Genomic DNA, 22579 nt, shown 5'->3' on the forward strand with positions numbered 1-22579 from the left:
ATAGTTGATATACCAACTTTTACACACATCGTACAAGGGATTTACGCTGATTCAATTATTCGTCATCAACACACATCCGATACATTTATAAGACGTGGAAAATATCCATTTATGAATTGGATGTGGTTATGTATGCGACGGTTCAATAAATGTGGCGAGTCTTTGCTTAAGCAATGAATTCACTTTCAAAACAGGGTGGGAAATTCACTGCTGACGGGTGTCCGGCATTATTACGAATCAAGTACGGTAAATTACAGCAGTTTCAAAGAAGTTTATTACATAATTGTCCGTAATAGATAGAAAGCCACTTCCCCTCGTTTTCCGCCATCGCAACTTGGAAATTGCATGACCGGTGCATTTTTTTTCAAAAGACTTGACGATAATTAACGATACGCTGTATTTCAAGAGATGCTGTGACTCGTGAGGAGATCGGACATGCCATCCTTAATTATTTTCAGGCACTCCAGATCAGCGTTGATTGTAGAAATGAGTTGAGACATTCCTTGCTGTTCCATAGTTAAATACTGCAACGAAGGACAATACATATTAATTGATATTAGCTAATGTAAAGCAATGTAAGGATACACTTGTCTCGTACATCCTAAGCTGATACTGATCAGTTTTGTTAAAAACAAAAAATTAGTTTTAAATGTTGACCACAAAATTGACTCTGGTCTTGCAATTGTGATAACTTCATAATTAGGAAGAGTAAACTAAATTTTGTACTAAAGATATGAAATACACTCACGGTTTTAATATCGTCTTGGGCAATAGGATCCATAGTATATCGTTCGTGGTTTTGAGAGTCCATATGCCGTCTCATTCTCAGTTGTGAAAGCATTTCACTGATTCTTCCCTTAAACTGTGTCGGAGCACTTATTTGCGAATGCATTGCTTCAAACCTATTTGTTAGCACTTCTTCTTCAGGTTGTAATGCTAACCCAACCTTGCGCGTTATTTCTTGACGAACCAGCACCTAGAAATTCATTTATGAAACGTATTATTACATTAAGTAATGCAGTATGATGGTAAAAAAATTTGACCAACCCAAATGAAATGGCCCAGTATACGGAGTAAGTAAAAAAAAATCGCACCAAATTTAAACGTGAATAAAATCCGAATGCATTGACTTTATTATGAAAATTTTCTTTTTTGCTTCAAATTAGGACAATAAACAATTTGTTTCGCGTTTGAAAATTTGAACTTCAAATCACAATTTAAGATGGAAATTCAGCTAAACATTCTTTAATAATAATTTTTTTTTATCCTCCCAGCGAATTTTGCAAAATCTGTTTTTCAAGATCGTGTATCTCAGCAAGGATGAAGATTTTTTAGATTTCCGAACACAAAACGAAAGGTTTATGTTTTTAATTTCGAGTACAAAGAGTTTCGAAAATTGGTCGATGCGTTCGAAATTTATTCACGTTTTAACTCGGTCCGGTTTTTTTGGCCCACCCAGTGCGTAGAAGTAGAATGAAATAAAATTATCAAGATCCTCTTCACCTGTAAAACTCGGTGTTGCAGCTCGAGTAAATTTCGTCGATGTTCTTTCAATCTTGCTTGAGTTGCAGTGTGTTGTCTCTGTAAACTTTGAATTCTTTCTGCAGCCAAGTCTAGAAATGCTCTATGCTTGGCTGTTTCTTCTTCTTGGCATTTCAATCTATATTTAACTTGATTGAACCCAATCATTGGCACTGGAATATATTTCTCTGGGTTTGGATTATCTAATTGCGCTTGCTTCCATAATCTGGGATCAATAGACGACGGTGGGTTATCCAAATATTCCTTCAGTTGACTAGGGTCTAATTTAACCTGTGGAAAAATATTTTCCACGCCCATTTGGGCCAGCTGTTGTTTTTGCATAGTCTGTGTAAAGAAGCTAACTAACTCGTTTGCCGGAATTTTCCTAGACAATCCTGTCACACCTTTTTCAGATACGCAAATTGTCACGTGACTTTTATTGTCATCTGTCGATTTTATAGTATCAACAGTTAATGTTAAATTTGGTTTATTTCCGAGAATGGTGTTGAGTGATGTGATCAACGTCTGTTTTCCATCTTTTAATTCCTGTTCTTTTTTGTTGAAACAAATAACGACCAGTCCATCATTGTTATCTGCATCTGGCATACAGCTATAACCAATAGCTTTGAATCTACACAAAGGATTTTCTTGTGTCAAATCTATAGGAGGTGCCACTGACGAGTAGTAAGCTTTTCCAGTACCCCATAATGCTTGGATCAAGTTCCATCTTGCTATGGTATTATCACGTTCGTCATTAAAAAGTTGGCAGTTAAATACTGCATTATAAAGTGCTTCCGATATCGCATTCACAGATTGTTGCTGCGGTTGTTGCTGTTGCTGCTGTTGTTGCGGTTGGGTAAGAGTTGTTCCTAACCCAGTAAGACCAGAACCTGAAAAATAACGTCTTAGGTAAAACCATGTCTCTCATAGTGGTGAAAATATTTCAAGTACGGGCAATTAAAATATAATTATCTGTCCTTTCTCCTCTAGCGTTTGAATGCATTAAGATTGTATTAGTACAAGAGTTCCAGAGTGCTTGGAAAATATATTATTTCTAATATTTTTTCCAAATTTGGATTTCAGTTAACCTGTTCCAAAGCTGCTGAAGCCTGTTGTATTTACTGCAGCTGGCTTAGCACCAAATCCACCAAATCCTGTTGTGCCGAATCCTGTTGTTGTTGTGCCTGATGTGCTAAAGCCACCAAATAAGCTCGGTGCTGAAGATGTCGCCATGGTTGGGAACGAGCCAAATCCACCGAAACCTGTTGAACTTGTAGTCGCAGTTGTCCCAAATCCACTGAATCCTGTAGATGAAGTTGCTGGCGTACCACCAAATCCTGCACCTGTCCCAAACCCGAAAGATGAACCTGGAGTGCCAAATGTTATCGTACTCGTGGCTGGTGTTCCAAATCCTCCGACTGTTGATGTACCAAAGCCACCGCTAGTTCCAAAGGCAGGTGCTTGTGTTGCAGGGGTACCAAATCCTCCAAGAGCTGGTGCTGATGTAGCTGGAGTGCCGAATCCAAACGATGGTGTACCAAAACCAGCTAAGATAATATAAATAAAATGAATTACTCTTCGAAGCAAACTTTTTTCAATTAAAAAACAAATTATTACTTGACTATATTTCTAAATTACAAGTGTGATAATTCTGCTGTCTCTTTTTACACATTATTCAATAGTTTGATGTGTTGGCGGGTGTGAGCGTATTATATTATTTAATGGACTTGGTACAGAAATTAAATTCATGGTGAATAAATACCCCATTTCTTAAATCTTTCAAACTTGTCATGTAAGAATTTTAGCATTGTGCCCTAGTTGCAGATAATACAATTATGTTCACTATTCGGAAATTGAATAGGCAGGGTCTCATGTATATGCAAAAAGCAACTCATCTGAGGCAATGTAATATTCTGAAGTGTCAAACGCATCCTTGAACTTTTATTCCAGTGTATTATGAAAATTTCCGATTTACATCAGAGTTCAAAGATCAAATGTTCGCTATAAAGGCAATTGTACCAAGCCGTCAGATGTTTTCCCCAGAAATCATGGATGACGTGGTAATAAAAATCACTGCTCGACAAAAGACAACCAGGTGTGTCTAACAATTTCAATATGTAGACAGATTTCTAGGGGAAATGTCAAAACGTGACCAAGTTTTTGATGTCAAGAAACATGAAATTAATTTTCTTCTGAAGTTCTATTTATCGAATTGTAATTCTGACTATATTGATGAAGTATAATTCTTACACAATATTTGGTAAGAGGGGTTTCCTATCTATTAAAATTATGTATCACGAAAAATATGAAGTAGCACAAAAGACGAAGATTTGCCTACGATATAATGTTTCTTTCGTCATTTCTACGTATCTCTGTGGTGGGAAAAACCGACCACGAACATCCGGTTAAATATGACTTCAACAAGTTGTCGGAAACTGATACTTTCCTTGTTCCAGCTTTGAGGGATTCTCGGCTGCTCAAGCATCAACAGGGTTTAATGACTATAAAGCTGTCAGTGAAGGTAAACGTAGTGTGACTATTTATTTTTCGCAAATCAAGATGAGCTTTTCCAAAAACGTAAAACACCAACGGCTGGTACGTATATCAATATTGTACTACTATTATCATACTTTATAATCAACTAAGCTGATTCAAAATTTGGATACCATGTAGATTAACAATGTGTTTGTTGACTTTACAATACAATTAACATAAAATTACCTCAGTTTCTCATTCACCCATTGCAACGCAATAAGAATAATGGAAATACTTTACCATGCTTCCAATTCTAATCCAAAGCAACTAAATCATTACTCATACGATGAACACACCCATCCCTATCCACGCCAAGTGAGTACTAGTCCTGTTGACGAAGTTACGGAGTTTGAAAATGAACTGGGAACCACAGGGGAATCATTTGGAGTAATTTAAAGTTCCCTTTATACATATTCGATTACCGTCATTGTCAGAAATTCCGCACTCCTTGCTCATTGTAACTAACCAAAGTTGATGAAACACACATATATATAGATAATAACTTGTGTGCAATAATGATGTGATGAAGATTTTTTGCTTTGTTCTCAGACTCAATATTACAATATTTGGTACTTTATTATTTTATTTCCAGGATACTACAGCCGATATGTCCACTATACTGCATGAACTATCTGAAAGCACCACGCCGATTGTTACTACTCAGACTACCACCACCGTGCAATCCATTGCATCTGGTCAAAATGGATCTTCAGACGAATCGAGTCAAACGATATTGATAGTTTTGGGATTGCTCTTAGGAATTCTCGTGCTAGTATGCTGCGTTCTTGCCTGCATACTTGCCAGACTTAGGAGAAAAGGTTTTTGCACAGTGCAAGGTAGAAATCAAGAGACGTGCGACGAAGAGTGCCCAGGAGAAGATATGGATCTCGGACAATCAACAAAGAATTCAGAAGCATCAGTGAAACATATGAATTCTCGGTCGTCGGATCAATTGCTCAAGAAGTAACCTAACGCAATAGATGTTTCATACTCTGAGGATGATTTTATAGGTTGGAGATTACGACTGAGCTAGGATTTGGAATAAAAAATGTCATATTAACTGGAAAGAGCGGAGTGTCGTGGTCAATCTTTGGTAAAGCTTAAACTACCCAGACAATTCGATCGCTCTCTACTGCCTTAAACACATCGTAGTGCAATTCGTAAGAACGTAGATACTTTTTTCGTGCCGATCACATCAGCGAATTTAGAACTAATAAGTAAAATTGATTGTTATGAATTCGTAGTCATTTAGGTTATTGTTTGAAAATACACCAAGTTCTAGTTCATACTTACTCGGTTTCGCTGCTGTGGCTGTGCCTGAAGCTTGCGCCCCAAATCCAAAATTTGGTGTTGCTGAGGGGGTAGAAGTCCCAAATCCAGTACCAAAGGACATTTTGATAATTTGTTTATTTGAAGAATTAGTACAAATTAAGAAACATAACCCCAAATAACACTGGCTAATACACAGTCGGAAGTTCTATCATACAACACGCGCACACGAAAGTGATATTCTATGTATTATTCGACCAGAAATAAACTCCCAGCTGTTAATTGGCCGTTCGATCAACTCTGTGATATGATTGGCTCGCAAAGCACGCTTGCGCTCTGTAATCGTTCGTCAGGTCCACGGCGTGGTTTTGTTACAATGAATATCCCCGAGCAATCGAATTGCTTACTCGTCAGTGACGTCACTTGCGCGCAATTTATTTGAATGATAGTAATCACTGTACTATACCTATATCATGTACAGATATTTGAAATTTGGATAAGATTGAACTATCAAACTCCGCTTTTACAGATTGATACCACTCTTGTATATGTTTATTTATGTATAACCAAGTATTTACACGCACCGTTGACTGAAGACTTATAGTCTTCAGTCAACGCACGCACCTTGTACTACAATTATTAGACACTTTGTTAATAAATCATGACTTTTGTGCTTTTTTAAATTTGCGTTTTTCTCGACTAGTTACTAAATATATGACGAATTTATCTCACGTAATAGTAAGAATTATATTTTTTTGAAGCATCTTCCTATCGTTGGCTCTAATGATTTGAATTATGAATTGAAGAGTTACTCTCATTTCAATATCATGATTTTACAGCAGGGAGGTTTTACAATATTTTCCATAATTAGAGAAGAATAACCACTTAATTTCATTCTAATGGAAAAAAATTGCTACTGTATTTGCGTAGTGTCCTATACATGAAATTTAATTTCAAGTTCTTGAAAGTAGACAAGGATATTTGTACATTTACTTTATTTGTTTGCCATTATACGCTAATAAAATAATACTGACCCATCAAGCTCATAACTCGACTGTTGGACTTGTGTCACCAGGACCTGTGGAATTTACTAAAGTATATCCGATTAAATAAAACGAATAAAAGATCCAATTAAATTATTTAAGGATGTATAGGCGTGTGAATCAAAATAGTGCTAGGTCAATGAAAATTATACAAATTGTTCTCACTTTTATTTTAAATGCCTAACTGTTTTCCATAAGAATCAGTGTAAGATCACGAAAAATTAAAAGTATAATAACTCCGGCATGATTTAGACAATAGCTTAAAATTTTAAACGGATATTCAAAATAAAAGTGAGAACAATTTGTACAAATTACGTCTTGCTTGATTTATAAATCGAAACATAACATGCACAATCGTTATTAGATAGTACCTCTCTCCTTATAGTGGAGGCTATAAGAAATATTGCGATTGCTGGAGAAAACGTCCTTATTTAGTCTTTCTCCATCCATGGCTGGAACGTCATGTAATTATCCAGTTTTCCGAAAAAAATTTCTTGCACTCTTTGTTTGTCTTCCACTGTAGTTTCCTTCTTCTTCTATTTATATGGTTAATCTGCGTTTCCTTCTATAAATGGACTCGTGTCTGTGACAAATTTTCAATGATTCTATCAACGGCACCATAATGCTTATTGTGTAATTTGCGCAACCTAATGTTGGCAGAAAAATATAAGTTTAAGAAAAAATCGTAAGATACAGCACAGCATTATTGAATTATACTCGCTTTATTGACACATAATGTCTTATAAGAAAACGATCTGTTAGTCTAGTTGCGTAGATTTGAAATATTCTTGTAGAATCTTTCCGAATACTTTTATTATAATTATATTGTTACCGAACGAAATAAACGTTCCAGTTATTCTTTGCGTACATCAGCAAATGAAGTAATTACCTCAGTTGTTTGCTCGAAATTGTACAGATTGCATTACAACAATAAAATGATATCGTAAAACAATATTTTCACAGAGTTTGTTATGTAACAGCCAACATTTATGTAATTCAATTTCATGTAGAAACACTCAATAAAAACTCCTATTTTCTATAACGTACATATACATGTATTAATATATATATTTTACTTTCTTCAACGTTTGATATTACTTATTTAAAATTTGTAAAACTCCAACAGTGCTCCAATTTCTCATAACGTACACTATAATTAGATTGAAATAATAAGTATATAGAATATCGTAGCCAGAAATCATAATTAACCCTCAGAATGTGATGAACAATAGTTGGAGAGTAAGTGAAAATCTAATTTCATACAAGTCTGAGGTGGAAATTTTTGAACACTGTAGTTCCCTTATGTATACCTAAATTACACGAGGCAAATAAAAATCTCATAAACTACCGATGATCCAGTATATTGAGCGTAAGAAAAAATAAAATAAATTTCATTAACTTCGTGTTATTGAATTTCTGATTTAAGATATTACAAACCGGAATTTCTCCAACAAATTAATCAATTGAACAGCTATCTATGTATCTATGCGTAATTGTTACTATGAGCATCTCAAATATCGTCGTGACACAATGCGAATATAAATAGCAAATCATTGTCCAATTTTCGTCAAACATACCTGAAAAATTGATATAATTTTTTATAGTTTACATGAAAAAAAGGTGAAAAAAATAACAGAAAACATACTATTTTCTATTAATCGACAGTATAATGACATCCCCTAAATTCTAATTGTCATATTTTAGCTGACTATTCAGATATACCTACTAATATACTACACATGTTGGCTAAATTTATATCAACTATATTGGATTTTTTAATTGCAGTCAAATCACAATAAAAACTTAGATGTTTTTGAAATATTCAAGACTTGTAGTAAATTTTTACTTGTCATCTTTATATTTCAAATTAAACACGTGAGCAAAACTATTATAATCATATGTAAAATAGATATCAAAATTAAACTTTGGTATTGAACCATTTTACATTTTGCTAATCATTTATCGTTTGACGTTATAATATGAGGAAAAATCGTATTGCTTATTATATATGTATGATATTTGACGTCGAATTTATTTGTAAAGAGAAGATGAACAAATCGTATGATTTCGTTTGATAACTGACTCTGTTGTATTTTTGTAATACGACTATTAATAAACATATGGCAAGTAGTAAGGACATTTCGAATTAAAAAAATTGCTCTTCTCTGAAGTCAAATCACCGTAGTCAAATCCAATAACGTACATAGTTGGTTTTAAGGTATACAAGTAGAATTGCTTGACTGGCTGAAAATCTTTTAGTTAGTTTCTTTATCTAATAACTTTTCATCTAAAGGACGACAGCCCCCAGTCACCCAGCGTGGTCCGTTTCTAAAAACAAAAAGTTAAATTCCGTTTTTTTGAAATATCATAAACTTGTCACACACATATATAGCGGTTTGTCGCATTCATAAATAATTTTGATTTCACATTGATCACTTGATGGCTCATTTGAAATGATTTCTCTCCATTGATCTAGTTATCGAAGGCTTGCATGAAAGCTACAATGTTATACTACCTCATCAAGACTCCCAAATAATTTATGAATGGACACGATATTAAGCGTTTAAATCTCGTTAGCATGTCTAAATATCACTTAGTCAAGTCATTATTCTACATTTTATTTTAATTTGGGAGTAAGCTTCATGAGGTTTACATTAATATGGAAGTACTTTAATATTATAAGATTTTGTCTAACGAGATTTAACTGCAATTATTACATCTAATTCTAAAACAGTCACTAATTCTGAGAATAAATAATTTATATCTCAACTTTACTGTATTATAAAGCCCAATTAGAAATTGCATTTGTATTTTCAAAGAGTAAAAAAGTGTTTCTTTTGTTTTGGACCCATCAGACTAAATTTGTCATAGGCAACAAAGATTATTTTATATCCATGACGAAAGTGCATCAACAGACGCGGAATTATTTAACGGAACAAAAATAAATATAACCGTATACACTAATTACATTAAACATCGATTATCATAAAATGCATTTATGCGTATAGATCTTGTCGTTGTGAGATCAGAAAAAACTTATTTAGGCCGCAATCTATCATTTCTATGAGATCGATTTTGTGCACTTTTAATTGTAATAGGTCCCAAATTTTTTTCGGATGAGACAATTTTATGCAGATTATTCGTTAATCTCGTTACATACGGGGTTACTTACAATAGACACGATAATTTATGTGCGCATAATCTACATATTCCTGCACATCTCATCACTTTCAATATATGAACGCTGCTAATTCATTGATATTCGAACGTTTAGCATTGCATTTTTTCCATCACAAGCCATTGCCGACTTGATAAACATATGTTAGTTATGACAAACAAATAACTATAAGATGAGGATTAGGCGAATAGAACTACTCGAATGTCGATAAAGATTGTCTTTTGTACTGAATCATGACTGACATTGATTTGAATTTACAAAAATTAGTTACCGATATGCATGGAACATAAACTTCTGATAATTGGTAATTGATATAATGATTCGAATTTTTCGTAATATAAAAGCATTTGGCCCGATTTCTCATATATTATATATCAGAGAAAAGCCAAGTCGTCGGTTGAAAGCAACAACATCCTATCTCAGAATTTGGCTCAACAAAACTTCATATCAGATTTTAGTTCAACAAAACCCTATCTCAGAATTTTGTTCAAAATCATTGTATTTCCTCGAAGATTACTTTGGACATACAACGTTGTTCAACGAAATTCTAAGATGGGGTTTTGTTGAATCAAAATCTGAGATACGATGTTGTTGCTCTCAGCCGATGAAGTTATCTTTATTGTTTCGAAGTTAAGATGAAGAAAGATGGTTAACAAACTGTAATTCAAATGTAAATACGCCATTATTTTGACGTGGATCATTTGAAAAATTTATTACAGTATTTATTATCTCGTAATCTGAAAACTCAGTTTTTTCCAATTGTATGAGTAAAATTTCGATCATACAGGGTCATTCATTGGTTCCTCAACCTGATCCTTGAGCAGGAGAGTTAAAATCGGTTGCGTTAATCGCACTCGTTTTCATTATCCGATGAATGGCTCGAGAAGTTCTCTGTGAAGCTGTATTTCTATAATAATCCAATACATCCCCTTGCAATTGAAATTATATGTGATTTTCTAGATACATTTCTCATTCAAATAGTGATATAAACGGGTCAGAATTACAAAAGAAACTTTTTAATTCACAAAAAAAGATTGACCTGGAAAATATGAATAAGAAAATGATATGAATAACATGATACATATTCAGTGAATTTTGTACAAAATGCAAGTAATGATAGTCCATTGAAACACGAAAAATAAATCTACAAGTATTGCTCAGCGGACAGAAAATTATAATCTGCAATTCTGTTTAAAAGAGTTTGCAATCAATTCTCTGTAGAAAGATTGAGTGTTGAAATATAACACCACGAATAAAAACAACTTATTTATATACAAACAATAAGGTGATCGTAACAGCAACAAAAACAGTATATACGGCGCTATGATTTAGCAAGGTTAGGAGATAAATGAAATAACAGAAAGAATAATTTAAAAAATCATAGAACATTTCCAACCGTAGCCCATGTGTTGTAATACTTGGAAGAATTTATCTAGCGTTTGGACAAAAAAAATTTGCAACTGCTATGCGAAATACTTTGATTTATAAAAGAGGAAATAGAACTGAAACATTTTACAGATAAGATTCTGAGAACTCAAAATCAGAAGCTGAAGCACGAGATGATCTTGTATATATGGAAATGCCCCCACCAATCGCACTATCAGACGTTCCTTCTCCGGTTACAAAGTCTGCTACAATCAAGGAATCCTTCGGAATATTTATTGGACCTCCCTTAGTCGCATCCCTCTCGGCTAATCGTTGTTTCAACATTCTGATTTTCTCCTCTTTCTATCGTACAAAGAATAAAATGTTACAAGAATCCTCCACACCCGCTATTAAAACCATATATATATATTCAGTACTACACATACATAATTAATACTCTTGAATGAAAGTCATCGACATACACAACATTGGAAACACAACTGTACATTCAAACGTATAATTGATGTGAGGTATTGCTTACCGCTGCAATGAGCTTTTGCAACTCGTCATTTTCGATCAACAACTTCTGATATCTTTCTTCATCCTCTTTGCATATACCAACATCAGGATTATACTTAGATTCTGCCTTATCCCTTGGATGCCGTATAACTTCGATAACTTTGGGTACAAATATTAAAGCCATGCTTAGAAAGCAGCAGAATATGATAGCTAATGCAACAAAGGCAAAACTCGCATCCTGTTGACTTGCAATCACCATTGTTACCGGGGCTGTGATAAGGCATAATACTACGACATTGTAAATCGACATTCCCACGTAACGTGAATCGTTAATCTGCTTCACTTTAATACTGCGTGTCTCATAGGCCAAAAATAGACCAAATACCAATACAATGCCTTTATACCCATATATTAAACCTGAAATACATATTCACTCACTTTTAGTTAAAGTTTGGCTTGGAGCGAGATGTTATATTCTGTTGCAGGATTATAATTTAAGTATAATATCAACTTAGATTCGTAAAGTGTTAGGAGAAGCTATTCACCGAGCCATATTATGTTATGATCACTTTCGCAGTGCTCTAACTCCGGTCTAATCCTGGCATCGTCATCTCCATACAAAGATGGCTCTAATTGGAAGACCTCTATGCGCCGCTGCAGTGGATCTAACAACTGCCATGCGCTCAGAATTATAACGTCGATTGTCAGGAGTGCGCTCACCATTGTATAGAGCTTCCACGGCTGAATTTTCTTCTGTATAGATGAAACTTTTTGTTTAACCAAAAATAACTAGAAAAAGGGTAAATATTACGAATACAGGGCTGAATTGTGACCGATCTGAAAAACATGCAGGATCAATCAATTAGTAATCTTTGCACTATAGTTACTACATGTGGCAAATATCTATTCTATGTCAAAGTGATATATCACACAAGGGTCAATTCTTTATGGGGGGTGCATAATTGGTGTAATATAATATGCCGTGTAGTTTGATAAAAAGCACATTTCCACGGATGTAATGGTAAAATATATCGATGACCTGGGCAACATACATGATAGAAAACAATACCTAAATTGTTTACGGCTTGCATTCAAACTTAAACATACCTACTCTGCAATATTATTTACTTATACCTATGCGTGGACACGTATGTTCTCATTACAATTTGCCAATGAGTCTATATCATGCTACTAAATCGCTGCATTCCTCGATTTATATAACCAGGAGACGTTCTATGCTACTTGTGAAAAAGTTGGTATCATATCAATGATTTTCTGTATTAACTTCTAGTCTATTCATTGTTATTTAACTTCGTAAATGGAATATAAAAAATGTATCTTGAAATTTATCTTACTCCAAACCCTTCGATGTTATTTTAGAAAGCGTACAGATTACTTTTATGGAATTTTACATTGTGGAAGTTTCCTAGTTGAAAATCGGGCTTTTTCATTAAAAATAGGATTTCAGGTAGGCATTAGCGCACAGAATATAAACACATCTATATCTCACCTTAGCTTGGTCGGCTTTAGTTTTGGTCGTCAGTCTATGTACCCTCCAAACTTTGCTGAACATCGCTCCAAAAGCCAAGGTAAATCCAGTCGATAACATCCAAGCTCTAGCTTGACAAATGTTTGGATACTCGGATGGTTCCACAAATCGCCCGTCAGCTCCCAGTAAAAATACAGATACTAAGCAAGTGATAACACCCGTTAACATTATTGTATTGCAAATTGGATGTGACGACATGATCACTCTGGAAGTAAATGGCACAATGTATAAACAGTATTAAGCATTATTGCAGTGGAAAAAGTTATCTACAACAAATTACAATTATTCTTTCAAAAATGCAAACGATTTTACCTCCTATGTCTATTCCAACTATTAAAAACGATCAAGGCCATCGCTATTACGATTCCTGCCGATGATACCGTGCCCATGCATATGAATAAAGGCAAAGAAACTGTTCGCAGGACTCTTCGAACAATTGTTCGATCTTGTGGGGCTTTACCACCAATCCACCTCTCCTTGTCTAGCCACGTTAAATTATCACTTTGAGTGTCATAGTATCCAAGTTTCACATACGTCCCACCTACAACCTGTTCTATTTGCGTCAAAGCAATTCGATCTCCTTGGGAACTGAATGCTACATATCCCTGAAAACAAATGTGCGTCAAATTAAATATTGGTCTGATAAAGGCTTATTATCCATAACATTAAGTGACTTACAGAAACTCCAAGGAATTGTGTTGAGTTTATTGCTGAATAAATGTCATCGGCTATCTCTTTATCGGTATAAGTGAAATTTTTCAAACTCTTACCAAGTCTATTCAGTTTTTCCATTGTTTTGTTAAATGCTGAAATGAATCACACATAAAATCTTTAAATTTGACAATATTGTGAATAGCCACGAATACCTAGATAGTGTGATGATTTTCACAGTTTTAAAAAGCGATTCATATAAAAGCTCTCACCCAGAGCTACCGACCAGACAGCATCATAAGCAAGTGGTGCCTCTTGATAACCCTCAGGATATCTATTGTTATCAATATCATAGCCATGTGCCTTTAACATGTCATTCAATCTTTGTCTGAAATCCTCTGAAGTCATTCCGCTAATTGTTTTCTGATTATTCTGGTTCCACATAAGGGCTTCAGTCGTCAAATGGCCCTCTGCGGCCTGTCGCATTTGTTCCTTTGTGCAAGTTATGCCTTCCTTATCCAAATTCCTTTCAAACCAGTCATCTTCGTACCAGCCGATAAAAAACCATACGTAACTCTTGCCATAAAGCTTTTGATGGTAAAGTTCGCAGAGTACCCGTCTGGCTGCAACGACGTAAAATAAACCCACTATTACTCGGGCATCTTGACGACGTAAATTTCTAACTGCGTCCGCAGGGTCTGACAAAAAACTCTGGCGTGTTACAATTTCAATTCCAGCCTCCTTGCATCGTGCTTCCAAATCTTCCACGGTCTACAGAGAAATTTGTGTGTAATAATTAATGTTACGGAATTACATACTGCGCTGATGAAAAGTTTCGTTCGACTAAATTGCTAAAATCGACTGAATTTTATACAGTTAATAAAAGTCTTTGCCACATACAGAGATGAATACTTCTTCGGCTTGCTGTAAAATGGCCACTCGAGACCATCCAAATTTTTGGAGTAGCTTGATTCTCGTTGGATTATGTACCGTGGCTGACGGATGAGTTCTGAACAGTGTAGGAAAGCGATTACGATCTGATAAAGCTGGTGATGAGGCGCCATAGCATAACTGAAAATATAAGGATATGTATTATTTTTATTGCGTATAGTCAAATGTGTAATTTGCATTCGTCGAATATAGCTAAGTACTTACAACTACCAAATTCCACATTTTAGCAGCTTCAGCAACTGTGGTACAAACTGTGCTGCAGCCAGCTAGTAACATTAACTTCTGAGGTTTGTTGTATAATAAATTGTACATGACAGATGCTCCCAGTCCTGGCTCGCACTGAAATAAATAATTTGAAAACTCAACCTGTTTCATTTAATATACCAACTTCGTAGATAAAAATTTGTTTTGTTTTTGCAATTACCTCGCTGTCATTTGAATGTAACTTTAAAGTAAATCCAGGTAGTAAATCTTTTTGACTATTCACATCATCCAGGGCCAGGTTTGCTGCTGGCATGCATGCCTAAAAAGCAATATTTATCCCTTCGTATTTCTTTTATTTCAGTACAACTTTGTAAATTATATAAATGATAACAAAGTAAATTATACTCAGCATAACAAGCAACTGAAACTACAGCTAGCAATATTTTGGCAAAGAGGAAATTTCACAATGCAAGTTACGGAGCAGCAATTTTATTATATTCGTTCAGGCCAATTTCAGTTATATAGCCTAGTGTTTCAACTTCATAATGTGTATAATATAAAATATAAAAATATCACTGCAGATTTCTTGAGATTTGAAAGTTCAATATCGACGTACCTGACCTCCCTGCCATCCGCCTTCTCCAGCAATGGGAAATATGCCACCAATGTGCAAGACGTTGTCCTCTGGAGGTAACAATCCTCGAACGACGATTGGAATCAATGTAGTCACAGCAATGAAAAGTATGAACATGGTTGAAGAACTGAAAAAATAAATTCTGTCTTATTTTAGTGGAAATTCATATGGATGTATAAAATCTATTCCATTCCTTGCAGAATAATATCTCTACAATTTCTATGAAAATTTTAACTTCCTGACGTTCCGCACAAATTGGAATCTAGCCATTTCTGAAAAATTTCTAATCAATCCTTCTTAATACCTTATACAATTATTTATTTTTCAACTTTGTCCAGAACTCATCTTGTATTGAACACTTTCTAAAAGACTCTAAGAATATATTATTTCCAGAGATAATCACAAATTATTTAAAAGAATTTTCCCATCAGGAATATTGTTCCCCATATTCATTTATCAATTGATCTACCCACCACCCATGGTTATCAAATAGTATGAGGCCAGCTGATGCTGGATGTTGAGAGATTTGCCATACAAATTATTATGAAGCTGAAGCTACCAACCAAAGTTAGGGGCCAAACCTTTTAAACTTTTTGGTATCAGAAAAATGCAGTTCAGTATTATCCTCACAATTCTATAAAATTATTGTGAGTTCAAGGTATTTCACATAATTTTGATTTTCGGACTTCACTACTTTATTCGAATGAACATTAGAACGTTTGTCTGCCAATTCTGACGACTAGCTTCAGCCTCGTCACATTATTCTTATCAAAGCAGTTACTAAAACACGAATATGTATAAAATATCATATACTATGTAAATGACAAACGTAAAATTAATACCTTGCTTACGAGAATATTCAGTATAAAGTTAGACCATCAGTAGCTCAATCTCCAATCATTGAGATGTGAACTTTGGGTCGTGAATGACTGAGAAAATCCATTGTAATGAGGCCAAAAATCGAAAGTCAACAGGTGCTGTAAAAATTAATTTCTGTATAGCTTATTCCTTATAATAAATCAAAAACTCCCTCAATTCATTAATAGACACCTCACTAAAATACCTTTGAGAAGAACTAATCTTTATCAGATTCAGGGTTGGATTCTAAATCAATTGATGATAAAAAAAATGGTCTAAGCAAGTTTTTTTTCGCAGTTTTTACCCACCTTGAGCACCAAGCCCTGCTGAGGAGTGATTTTACTAAACCAGGATGGCTCTTGTGTGTAATTCACTTCATATTGATTTCAGCGCCTGGCCCTGGCCCAGAGGGCTGTGTGTGAAAGAGACTTGAGGTGGTGGGGGGTAGATATGGAATCCGTGTGTCACAGCTTGAGGAAAGTCCGTGCTAGCGATGCACCTTTATGTTAGAAGAAACCGAAGAAACTTCATCGCCGAACAGCATCTTCGTAAATTTTAAAATTGCGTGACTGAAATATGACGATTGACGACATTAATTTTAATCGATATTAATATATGTACACATATAGACCGTAGCTGGTGATAACCGCGAATAAAATTGTTGGATTACAAGTTAAATTTCAAGGATTTAAAAACAGTGTAACGAAACTAAAGCTAAAATTACTGAACATTTCAACATAAAGAACATACATGTCCATGGATTACTGACAATGAATGCTAACATGACACGTTGACTGAACATCTTCAGTCAACGCATGACATTAAAACATGGCAACAATGAATTGCAGGTGTACGCTAAAATTAGAGCATTTAACGGTATTCTGAAATATCGGAGGTACATGCCAAGGCGGATCACCTTTACTTTGTTCTGGGAATGTTTTGGCAATTCGTTTGGCGCTTGAACATGTTCAAATTCGTAAATACCTCATGCGATAAGTCGGTGACGTCATTCCCTAACCGGCTGTCAGCTGATCGCCAACATGGCAGTCAAAGCTGAGAGATGCCTCTTCGGTAGTTTGGTGAGAGCCTTCGAGCCACTTCGAGCGTTGTGTTTCTGCTGCGGTGAACTGTCAATTCCGTATATTCTTGATGTTATCAATTCGTGAAGTAAAATATCTGTCAAAAAATGTCGGCCCAGCGAGCTCTGCCTCAAAGCAAAGAGGCATTATTGAAATCTTATACAACAAGACTGAAAGACGATGTCAAATCGATGTTGGAAAACTTCGAAGGTATAACATAACATAACCTCAAACAGGTTTTATATATTTTATATTTGGTTTGCTATTTATTCTCCTTTCTCTAATTGTATTCAAAATGAGTATCACTATAAATTATTAGAATATTTCATTCTCACGTGGCTTTACCTCAATTTAATTGCCAATAATTTTGAATTCATTCATCACGGATCTGTTGACATCCGTGTCTATCGACAAATTCCAGTATACTGAATTCCCTAGGTGTGACTTACTAACAAAGTAAATGTCCAGAACTGCAAAACTTGTCCTCGTATGGATAGATGCCATTGAAGTAAAAACTGTAAAAAAGAAAGTCTAGGCTGATTTTTCGTTTGGTATAAATACATCTTTCACTTACGACATCTTGGGTCAAATGAATAGTCTACTAAACAGGCTCAGTTTGCTTAAGATGACAATATATGATGATTTTCTATTTTTTATACAATACTTGAGCAAACATTTTTGGAAGTATAAAATCAACTCAATACTAAAGTGTCCGTATCATGGCGATTCGTTCATGTTCAATGCCGTCTTGTGATAATTGTTTCTAATTCCAGGGTATCTAACTGAGAAGTGAGATTTTTTTCATGACTGACTAGATTAATATAAATTCCATAAATTGATATGTATTAAATAAAGAAACTGTGTTAATAGACAACAATTCATTAATTGATGAAATGTTTCTTGGTATTTTTACAGAAATAGTTAAACTGGCGAAAGGTGAAAATGATACCCAACTATCACGCATGACACAGTGTGAACAGGATACATACGAAATGCACGTCAGAGCGGCAAACATTGTTCGTGCTGGAGAATCTTTAATGAAGCTCGTATCTGACATAAAGCAATATTTAATTTTAAATGATTTTCCATCTGTCAATGATGCGATTACACAGAATAGTAAATTATTTCGAACTAAACAGGCTGAATGTGATCAAAAACTTGCTTCTTTAAGAGATGATATGGCTGCCGATCTATATGACTTGGAAGAAGAATATTACACGTCGATTTATAAGTGAAAAAGTGTTTTGCACTCAAGAGAACTGAGAAAAATCAGAATATTCATTATAAGCTCGGCTTTGAGCCAGTGTAGATATAAGGCAGCCCTGTCTCAAATTGTAATGCAATGAGTAAAATTACCCATCTATTCTAGTGAAATATTTTGTATAATTGAATAAATAATTGATTTTACTAAAGAAAAGTCCGAGAATTTCTTCCATATCTCACTTCTTCAAGTGTTACTTATTTGTAGTGCATAAAAATTATAAATATTTTAAACTGAGGCGAAAGAATATGAAAGTGATTTACCTGCGAATAGTAACTGGTATAACAATCATCTACAATATAATTTCAATCAGTATTGTATTTACGGTACTGCGAGTAGAATGAAAGGAATCAATTTGCATTTCAACGGAAATCAGGCAGATTTCGAAGCTACGTAATCATTGCACGCATGATAAAACAGTGGAAAACCGTCGTGACCATAGTTTTTAGTTTAATGATTTCTTTATTACTTCAATATTTCGTAACACGTAGTTTCCAGTACAGTAGATACATCACACAGTTTTTTTATATTTAATATTTTTTTTAATTATTGTTTTGCTAATCAATATGTATGATTTTAGTATAAATCAATGCTTCGTGGTAATTATAGTCTTATGATTAATGTAATACTAGTTGTTTAATCAAATGATGTAATATAATTAACATCTTGCATACTATGCCGATGGATATATTACGATACTGTACAATAATAATTTACATAAACTTACGGAGCCTGCGCAAATATATCAAAAGAAACTTAATGGAACGATGTAACAATGTTCTCACACAGTTGAGGGTAAACAGATTTACCGACTCTTGGAATGTGTAATGTTAAGTAACCACTTCAGATTTTTCTAGCCAACCAAAACCAACTGTACTAGCTTCAATAGGCTACTAAACAATAAGGGTAAAACTAGTACATAAAAATCGTACTAGACACAGGAGTACAGTAAATCTTGTTATTAATATTATTGGTTAATCCATTCAGTTACATCACGCAGACTCAAAGGAAAATTTGAAATATTCCGCAAGTGAACAAATTTAAAAGAAAAAACATTACGATGACAGGTAAATGCCGTGACATTGACGTACCAGCTAAATTACAATAAAAGAAAAAATAATAACATTCAAAATGAATAGTAATAAAGAAAAAAAGGAGAGCAAAATTACGAAGAATAAAACATTACATCACAAAGATGAAATTCTATGAAATGATTCACTCTTTGCATACAGATTTTCAGTTTTAAATATCACCTTTGTATTATTGTACATATAGTGAGAAGTTTTTTGGCGGTCGTCTGACATAGCTTTGGTATATCAAAAAACAGAGTATACCAAGAAATAGTTTACGTCAATCATACTCGCCAAAAAATACTTGTCGATGATGAACTTTTGATCGAAATTTTAAAAAATTTGGCTTTCAAAACTGGAATTTTCAAACTTACACTGAACTAAGTAAGACTTTATCACGAGACTTTTAATACCAGTGCTAACTGGTCACTGAGCACTGAATGTAAACGATTGAACCGTTCCATAGCTTCAATTTAAGTTATATACTTATATCTATCATATTTTTATTCAATCACACTTTAAATACTACACTTAATATTTTTAAAGGGAATATTATTTTGAACATTACGGGTTCAGTTGATTTCAGCTCCGAAACACCAATAAAAAATCATCAACGAATAACACACTGAATGACAAATTATGACTCATAGTTATACTTTTAAATCAATAAGAAGTTATTGAATTTTTCTTTATCGGAAACGTTGACAAAGACCGTATTCCAATATGACTTAAGACCAACAATAATTTAATATATACAAAATTTAAGTCACTTAAGATTAATAATCATAATTAACAATTAGACTTTCCAAATTGGTACTTTACCCTAGAATTCATCAATTTTGACAAATACATGCTCTTGGTCCACATCCAAACACAACATGTGAGGATGAAACACATGTAACTAATTCAAGACCTTATTGTATTATTTCTTCATTTATTTCATTCAATGCTCACCCTGCGGCTTGATTCGACAATAAGTGATGCTCGAGTAAAAAAAAAAAATTCGATTTAATAATTATCTTCTTAAGTCGTTAGAAAATTGGAAATTTCATACAAAAGGTAGGAATGGATGAAAATTCACTTCAATGTGCAAACCACTGTACGGAATGAAAGAATCTGGAATTTTCAATTACATTTTATCGTTTTAAAAATAATACGCGGTAACTCATCCTAAGTAGACTTAAACTCTACTTTGGCAAAACGTTTACAAGTCTAAACTTTAGTGGGTTTTTCTATTTTCACAAATTTTTCACGATCTTGTATGATTAGTTTTTTATTTATTAATTTTTTTTTTTTTTTTTTACTTTTCTTGTTCTTTTTATACAAAGTTCACTCAAAAGCACGCCATATTTTTTTTTTTTTTTTGCTAAAATCCCATTACTATCATAATTTGAAATAATCTCAAAAGTGACTTTGAATTATCTTAAAACGTCCTAGTAAACTTTTCTCAAAACTGATATGCACCATCGTCGTCCCTCTCTTACAGAGGACAAAATATTTGGGCTTTAAAAATATATTGAAAGGGTGGTGTGTTACATTTGGCAGTTATGTTACGCTAATTCAGTATTCAGAAAAGCCTGACTTACACAACAAATATATATGTATACATATATGTGTATATTGTATAGAGTAAATGCATATACTTGGAATGATGCTGTTCACAGGTTATTTCGCTGATTAAGCATTTTCTTATTATTCTTGTTATCCACGAGTTGCTTCTTACGTTATCAGCAACAACTCGATCGCTAATTCACTACCAGAATATATTTCTAAAGTGTATAAGTATATGTATAATTAAATTAATAACTATGTATCATGCTTTCGTACTGTGAGCATTCGTCCAGCCAGTATCCTGCGCTTAACTAAATTGTATAAGCATATAAATAGGTTTTCTTCCTCATTGCTTTTTAATGACCATTCAAAGTCTTATGATCGAACTAAACATTATTAAAACAGCAAATCTGCCGTCGTTTCGGATCCCCATGCACCGGCGTCTTGGGCTGGTTTCAAGTAGTCGACTTCCCCCAAACTTTCGGGTTGTTCAACGCGCGAAGCGGTCGAGGATGGCGATGCCCTGGTGACCCCAAGTTCAAATCCTTCCGAGGCCAGGTCTACTTTGCTCGGAGTGTAACTGGCTAAACCACCTCCACCTGCGAGGGACAAGCACTAGCGGTGAGCAACTTACATGACGTAGTACAAAGCATCTAATATTATACCTACACATTACGGGAAATAAAAAGGTAACTAGGACCGTTTTATTGAGGACAATGGAAAAGATCTCGGAGGCTTTTGTCCCATGCCGTTAGGTTTGCAGTAATTAGTGTGAGACGTCGTGCCGCCGTTAAACAATTAAAAAAATTACGTCTTCCAGCTACCTCAATTAACAATTTTCATAATATTTGGTAAAATGAAATTGTCAAACTTTCGGATCTGGCTACATATGTATATACACATACAGATTATATCGAATGAAAACTCAATGGAAATTACCAGCAGTAACATTAAAACGTGGGTGGGGCGGAAGAGCAATCTTTTTACTAGCAATGTGAGTAATAATTACGATAACCAATCTATTAATGAAAACGATATCAGATGCGGATTCATCATCAATACCATCAATCTTAAACAGTCTACTGATAAGTAAGGATTTCCTTTTTTGGTAACTGAATATAACGTACCAGGTTGTTGAAGTAAGTAACGTTAACGTCACGGAACATCAGGAAGAAATAAGAATAAGTTCATGTACTGATTATTTTTCAACTGCGAATTTTTCGCAAGTGCAAATACAACCCTACTTAACGTGATGTTAACTACACAAAAGACTCTACCATTGGGTCAAAGTCAAGCAAACACTGCGAGGAACTAGGGTTTACTAAATCGAAGCAAGGTTTC

At 34.3% G+C, this 22579-nt stretch overlaps 5 protein-coding genes across 10 annotated transcripts in view; 2 read left to right on the plus strand and 3 right to left on the minus strand.

Moving 5' to 3' along the window:
* Positions 1-251: 251 nt before the first annotated feature.
* LOC124178911 (nuclear pore complex protein Nup54) lies at positions 252-5659 on the minus strand. The gene is made up of 5 exons (XM_046562708.1): positions 5350-5659; positions 2610-3068; positions 1504-2411; positions 749-976; positions 252-524 (listed from the first exon to the last, which is right to left on the minus strand). Exons 1-5 carry the CDS (start codon positions 5447-5449, stop codon positions 402-404), a joined length of 1818 nt encoding a protein of 605 aa, XP_046418664.1. The 5' UTR covers positions 5450-5659; the 3' UTR covers positions 252-401.
* On the plus strand, positions 3974-5118 carry LOC124178915. The gene is made up of 2 exons (XM_046562715.1): positions 3974-4116; positions 4649-5118. Exons 1-2 carry the CDS (start codon positions 4081-4083, stop codon positions 5021-5023), a joined length of 411 nt encoding a protein of 136 aa, XP_046418671.1. The 5' UTR covers positions 3974-4080; the 3' UTR covers positions 5024-5118.
* Positions 5660-7074: 1415 nt separating the features above from the next.
* Positions 7075-16712, minus strand: LOC124178910 (gamma-aminobutyric acid type B receptor subunit 1). 6 transcript variants are annotated; one of them, XM_046562707.1, is made up of 14 exons: positions 16586-16711; positions 16262-16396; positions 15402-15546; positions 15006-15104; positions 14786-14920; positions 14531-14701; positions 13903-14401; positions 13658-13785; positions 13292-13584; positions 12941-13184; positions 11976-12183; positions 11453-11847; positions 11136-11274; positions 7075-8696 (listed from the first exon to the last, which is right to left on the minus strand). In XM_046562707.1, the coding sequence occupies exons 3-14, from the start codon at positions 15534-15536 to the stop codon at positions 8677-8679; spliced, it is 2466 nt and encodes an 821-aa protein (XP_046418663.1). In that variant the 5' UTR covers positions 15537-15546; positions 16262-16396; positions 16586-16711; the 3' UTR covers positions 7075-8676. The 6 variants fall into 6 exon arrangements, with proteins under 6 accessions (XP_046418663.1, XP_046418662.1, XP_046418660.1 ...); XM_046562706.1 differs by having other exon boundaries at positions 11976-12219; positions 16586-16710; XM_046562704.1 differs by having other exon boundaries at positions 7075-11274; positions 11976-12219; positions 16271-16396; positions 16586-16712.
* Positions 16713-16841: 129 nt separating this feature from the next.
* On the plus strand, positions 16842-19976 carry LOC124178914 (mediator of RNA polymerase II transcription subunit 22). The gene is made up of 2 exons (XM_046562713.1): positions 16842-17566; positions 18272-19976. Exons 1-2 carry the CDS (start codon positions 17464-17466, stop codon positions 18589-18591), a joined length of 423 nt encoding a protein of 140 aa, XP_046418669.1. The 5' UTR covers positions 16842-17463; the 3' UTR covers positions 18592-19976.
* Positions 19977-20947: 971 nt separating this feature from the next.
* The window catches only part of LOC124178909, a 33217-nt gene continuing 31585 nt past the window's right edge, over positions 20948-22579 (minus strand). Inside the window, exon 4 of the mRNA XM_046562700.1 lies at positions 20948-21837. Coding sequence (XP_046418656.1) covers positions 21635-21837 — 203 coding nt within the window. The 3' untranslated portion in view covers positions 20948-21634. The remainder of the gene's footprint in view (positions 21838-22579) is intronic.

The sequence above is a fragment of the Neodiprion fabricii genome, chromosome 3 (assembly GCF_021155785.1).
Source record: "Neodiprion fabricii isolate iyNeoFabr1 chromosome 3, iyNeoFabr1.1, whole genome shotgun sequence".
NCBI lineage: Eukaryota > Metazoa > Arthropoda > Insecta > Hymenoptera > Diprionidae > Neodiprion > Neodiprion fabricii.

Excerpts from the sequence above, each read along its gene's own strand:
- LOC124178915 (XM_046562715.1), top strand. The coding sequence starts at position 4,081 with ATGAGCTTTTCCAAAAACGTAAAACACCAACGGCTG. Across the intron at positions 4,117-4,648 it reads ACGTAAAACACCAACGGCTG|GATACTACAGCCGATATGTC; the intron begins GTACGTATATCA and ends TTTTATTTCCAG.
- LOC124178914 (XM_046562713.1), top strand. The coding sequence starts at position 17,464 with ATGTCGGCCCAGCGAGCTCTGCCTCAAAGCAAAGAGGCATTATTGAAA. Across the intron at positions 17,567-18,271 it reads GATGTTGGAAAACTTCGAAG|AAATAGTTAAACTGGCGAAA; the intron begins GTATAACATAAC and ends GTATTTTTACAG.
- LOC124178911 (XM_046562708.1), bottom strand. The coding sequence starts at position 5,449 with ATGTCCTTTGGTACTGGATTTGGGACTTCTACCCCCTCAGCAACACCA. Across the intron at positions 2,412-2,609 it reads CTTCAGCAGCTTTGGAACAG|GTTCTGGTCTTACTGGGTTA; the intron begins GTTAACTGAAAT and ends GTTATTTTTCAG. Across the intron at positions 525-748 it reads CCCAAGACGATATTAAAACC|TATTTAACTATGGAACAGCA; the intron begins GTGAGTGTATTT and ends CCTTCGTTGCAG.
- LOC124178910 (XM_046562704.1), bottom strand. The coding sequence starts at position 15,536 with ATGTTCATACTTTTCATTGCTGTGACTACATTGATTCCAATCGTCGTT. Across the intron at positions 14,402-14,530 it reads CCGAAGAAGTATTCATCTCT|ACCGTGGAAGATTTGGAAGC; the intron begins GTATGTGGCAAA and ends ATTTCTCTGTAG. Across the intron at positions 13,786-13,902 it reads TGTCTGGTCGGTAGCTCTGG|CATTTAACAAAACAATGGAA; the intron begins GTGAGAGCTTTT and ends GATTCATTTCAG.